The following is a 5,343-nucleotide window of genomic DNA, read 5'->3' on the forward strand; positions in this document are numbered from 1 at the left end:
TCAAACTTGTGAGCTCAGTCAATCCACCGCCTCAGCCTCCCAGAGTGCTAGAATTACAGGTGTGAGCCACTGTGCCCCACCTTTTTTTTTTTTTTTTGAGACAGAATCTCACTTTGTCACCCTGAGTAGAGTGCTATGGCGTCATAGCTCACAACAACCTCAAACTCTTGGGCTTAAATAATCCTCTTGTCTCCCCAGTAGCTGGGACTACAAGTGCCCACTACAATGCCCGACTAGTTTTCTTTCCTATTTTTTTTAGTGAAGACAGGGACTCACTGCTGCTCAGGCTGGTCTTGAACTCCTGAGCTCAGGCTATTGGTCTCCCTCTTTGTGAAGGTGTTAGGGTTCAACACCCTCTAGGTAACCACTGTTCTTAGAAATTATTTTTTTAGAAACAGGGTCTTGCTCTGTCAACCAGGGGAGTGCAGTGGTGTCATAGTAGGTCATTGCAGCCTAGAACTCGTGGGCTCAAGTGATCTTACCTTAGCCTCCTACCTCATGCTCCTATATAGGAGTTACACAACTGGTATTACCAGTGTATGCCACTGTGGTTGGCCCCATTCTTAGAAAATTGATAATCTACACCTCACTGTAGAATGACCCTACAGTTGGGCCTGCATGCCCATCAAGTGGGAATCTAAGTCCAAGTACTTCATGTAATTCTAGACAAGTTTCAGCAGTTCTGCAGTGGACACTCCTACATACAATCGAGAATATATGTTACCAATAATTTGTTCCTCACTATTTACCTTGACAGATCTTGGGGTCTGCCTAGGTCCAGATTTTTAGAAGGCTATAGCCATCTCTATTTCAGGGGTGACATACCCCACCTTGGCTCTGCCCATATGGAGGGAGGGTTGGTGACCTTTTCTTGGAGGTGGGGGTATTATCTCTTAGAAAATCCCCAAACCAGGACATCTTTGCCTTTCAAACTATTTTTTCCTGAAAGTTGACCCCAACACACTACTATGCAGTACTGAAAAGAAGGTTGCTGTGGTAAGGAGTGTTATTGAGGATTGGCAGCAAAATTTAGTGACCATAATCTTTGGTCTATAGCAGTAATAGAAACTCAGAAACAGGTTATACAAGTCACAAAACTTGAAAGTTCTGTGAGTTTAACCATCTTGTACATGCCATATGATGAAAACTTTGAAACAGCCGTCCTTTCCATAAAGTCTAGGTACTAAGGAGAGAAGATATGGCCCTACCTTGGAAGATTTCTGTATTGGCCATCTCTTATTTTGTCTTCCCTACTCATTTACCCTATCTTCTAATCATAGATGCCATCCTCCTCAACCCCAAGGGATCGCCATTGTGATTCCTCTCTTTCTGCTACATGGTAACATGTTAACTGTAAGGATGCCTTCTCTGCCATTGTCTATCTGTCTCTATGAATGGCTAGCCATGATCCATCTGAATTATCAGTTGCTTTGTATACTCAGTATTTTTTAATTTCTTATGCTTGATATTCACTGTTTTCTTTTAGGATACCACCAAGAAGGCTTCCTGGCCATACAACATGCTGTAGATAAAGCTATCATGTGGCACCATGCTCACAATGTAACAACCAACATGTTTAAAAGTCTCAATGTTCTTGTGAAGAGATTCCCATTTGGACCCTATGTCGAGGACAGGTTCTTTCTAGTTCTGCAGAATGAGTTCTCTCTGCTTCTCATGCTCAGCTTCATCTGCATCGAGCTTAACATCATCAATTCCATTGGACTGGAGAAAGAGAAAAGGCTCAAGGTAATGCCATCTGCCTCACAGGTATGCCCCTGCTGGATTGGGGATATGTGTAGGCTACCATAGGAAAATGCCCAGAATAGGAATGAGGCCGAAGCAGGTGTTAGAGTGACTTCCAGGGTGAGCTGGAATTTAGAATTTCTTTCTTAACTTGTAACCCACTTTAACCCATCTGTTACTATTGCATGAATCCTTGCTGTTAGACTGAGGAAGTCCAGCCACATAGTTCCTGCAACCAAGACTAGTGAGCTGCCTCCCACAGGGTAGTGTTCAAAAAATGCTTTTGGACTGATAAACATGGAGGGGAGAACATTACCCACAGTTCACTTGCTCTCATTTGCCATTAGGTAGATGAGAAGCATTCTCTAGGAAGATGCAACATAAGACAAACCTCACCCTGCTGAGTGCTCCTGAGATCATTGAGTCTACTGTGCCTTCTACACTCTTCTGCTGTTCTACTCTCTCCTATTACTTTACACTTCTCTTCCCACACGTCAGGCAGCCATCACACAGTGGGAAGTGTTTGTATCTAAACACGTTTATTATAAGCTATTGTTTCTAAAAAAAGAAAGAAAGAAAGAAAAAATAAACATATAAACATAAAAAAGATATAGTAAAGATACAGTATCATAATCTCACGGGACCACCATCATACATGGGTCTACTGTTGGTAGAAACGATGTTATGCGGCATAACTGTATTACAATAGCCTCCCAGTGTCTCCTTGAGCCTTGGCAACCACTGAGGATGTCTCATAGCAAAGAGCTAACTTCTCTGACTTCTTGTGTCATCATTTGTAAGGAATGGGGACTGAGACTGCCTCTTGAAGCTGCCTGTGGGGGTGTACTGGCTTTGGTTTCATATGGTGGAAGGCAATGGTGTGACGAAGGGTAGTGGGACAGTGGGCTAACAGGCAGGCTCTCCCACTGGCCCTGCATCTACTGAAAAACCTCAGGGAAACTAGGAGCTTCTGGTGTGTTGTTGGAGGCCCCTTTTAATTTCCAGGTGTGGGATGGAGTTTTACCTTTCCTGTTTATTATTTCAGCAACAAACTAGAAGATAGAGGTGGTGAGCTTCAAATGTTTGCATTTCTGTCATTGAATTGCTTATGTATTTCCTATTTCACACTGTCTGTTCCTTAGACAAAGGTTTTTTAAAAACTTGCTACATCTTGCTGTCTGCTGTGCAGACTGACCTGTAGGCATTCCAGCATATGCTTTCAAGGACCTGGCAGGGCCTCAGAAAGAAGAGAGAGAAGGACAGGTCTGCCTGCTGACCCCCAGGTCTCTTCCTGCAGGTCATGTTGGGCTCTGTTCACTCTTTGGCTGAAGGTCACTGTTCTCTCAAGATGTCTTGCTCCATAAGACTCTTTCCTCTTCTGGATTCTGGTAACTTCTCTTCCTTCTCATCTCTTTGAGCCCAAGGAGGGTAATAACTCTGTTGCTGCTAGCCCTAAGTTTCTGCACTATCCAGTAGATTTTATGTCCCTGTGTACACATTTGTAATTAGATTTGTTATAAACAAACCCTTCTTGAATTATTCTAACTTGAGTGTAACAGTTGTTTCTGTTAGGACCCAATTGATTGATATACAATTCTAAGAAAGAGCTACTATGATTATTCTCATTTAGCAGAGGAACTAACCTGAGACATACACAGGTTAAAAATTTCAAAATAACTTTGTAGGGGACAGTATAATACAGCCATAATAAAAGCATTTTATTCCCTCCCTTAGCAAAATAAAAGTTTCTGATAATTAAGCTTTAGTTTTTCTGAGTGGAATCTTAGATGAAATATGCCAGGGAGGAATATGCTCCATTTCTGCTGGAAAAGATAGTTCATCAGGGAGTTCTGCCAAATCTTTTAGGCTTGGATGCTGATAGGATTGAGGTGGTTGGCTCTTGTTTTCTATTCAGATGATCCGCTGGGACCCCAACTTTTCAACTTTTCCTTGTAAATGACCCAGGAGGAGGCAGGTTTATTCCATGAAGAGTCATTACTATGGGAACTATACCAAGAGGGAGAATGCCTTCACAGTGTTTGTCCCTAGGTCCAAGATGGGTAATGGGGAAGTAGGATATTAATGTCATTTATTTCTTTGAGCATGGAATACAACTAAAAGAATTCTTTCTTAAACTCCCTGTGTTGATCTAGTTTTGATTTAGTCTGATTATGTGGATGGGTTAAGGAGAATTAAAGTAGATTGTCTTTAATTTAGAAACTACTTGAAACACCTGCCACCCTACACCCCTCAGTATAGGCCCTTTACTCTGGTTGACTATGTTCCTTTTCTATCTCTAGATAGGCAATAGCTGTACTGTTCTTCTATAGGTATGCCCTCTGTTTGTAATGCCCTCTAATACAAAATTCATATTGTAGTTCACCTCCTCCAAGACTACTTTCTAGGCCATTTGAAGTCATTCCCACCTATAATCCCCTTACTTTGGGAGGCTGAGGCAGGAAGATTAATTGAGCCCAGGAGTCTGTGGATGCAGTGAGCTATGATTGCACCACTATACTACAGCCTGGGTGACAGAGCAAGAACCTCTCTTAAAAAAAAGTCTTTCTTGGCTCAGCACCTGTATCCCAGTGAGTAGGGCCTGTGAGTGCTGGCCACATGTACTGAGTGGCGGGTTCAAGCCCGGCCTGGGCTTGCTAAACAACAATGACAACTGCAACCAAAAAATAGCTGAGTGTTGTAGTGAGCACCTGTAGCCCTAGCCACTTGTGAGGCTGAGGCAAGAGAATCACAGGAGTCCAAGAGTTTGAGGTTGCTATGAGCTGGGATGCTACAGCACTCAACCAAGGGTGACATAGTGAGACTCTGTCTCAAAAAAAAAAGAAAAAAGTCTTTCTGAATTTCATCAATCTTTTGTCCCATTTTTCCATAGCATATGGTTTCTTCTGTTGTAGTATAGATGGAGCTTTCTTTTTTTTTTTCCTCTGGGACAGAGTTTCACCATGTCGCCCTCAGTAGAGTGCTGTGATGTCACAGTTCACGGCAACCTCAAACTTCTGGGCCCAAGCGATTCTCCTGCCTCAGCCTCCCAAGCAGCCAGGACCACAGGTGCCGGCCACAATGCCCAGTTATTTTTTTGTTCTAGTCGTCATTGTTGTTTGGCAGGCCCAGGCTGAGTTTGAACCTGCCAGCTCCAATGTATGTGGCTGGCGCCCCAGCCACTGAGCTACAGGGCACCAAGTCAGTTAGAGCTTTCTTAACTGATCTCCATGTAATCAGTTGTCCCGATGACATGTCCATCCCCTCTGTAAAATTTCAGATTGGAGCTCCCAAAACATTGTAGCTGGTAGACTTCTCTCTACTACACATGGGCTTATCTCCTCTTACTTGCTGAGTTGTAGGCTTATCAGGGTTTGTTCCTAAATCTCTTTATACTTGTGCTTCTTCTTATAGTTTGTGGTGTAATTAAATATTACATAAATGAATGAAGTGGACTGCAGTTGCCTTTGAAAGTATAGTTGAATGCTTTGGAGAGTAAGGTAGATCTCTAAAAACATGCTAATAAATTTAATGTGGGTAAAACCACTGTAAAAATATGGAGAAAAAGTTATAAAAAAGGTTGTTAGATTCTATACTAGATTT

General features: G+C 42.5%; 1 protein-coding gene across 1 annotated transcript in view; it reads left to right on the forward strand.

Moving 5' to 3' along the window:
- Positions 1-5,343, forward strand: part of LOC100948930 (ATP-binding cassette sub-family A member 17-like) — a 137,500-nt gene that overhangs the window by 25,856 nt on the left and 106,301 nt on the right. The window contains exon 6 of the mRNA XM_023513859.1: positions 1,487-1,746. Within this exon, the coding sequence (XP_023369627.1) occupies positions 1,487-1,746 (260 nt within the window). The remainder of the gene's footprint in view (positions 1-1,486; positions 1,747-5,343) is intronic.

Source organism: Otolemur garnettii, unplaced genomic scaffold, assembly GCF_000181295.1.
Source record: "Otolemur garnettii isolate 467f Iridium unplaced genomic scaffold, OtoGar3 scaffold00044, whole genome shotgun sequence".
Classification (NCBI taxonomy): domain Eukaryota; kingdom Metazoa; phylum Chordata; class Mammalia; order Primates; family Galagidae; genus Otolemur; species Otolemur garnettii.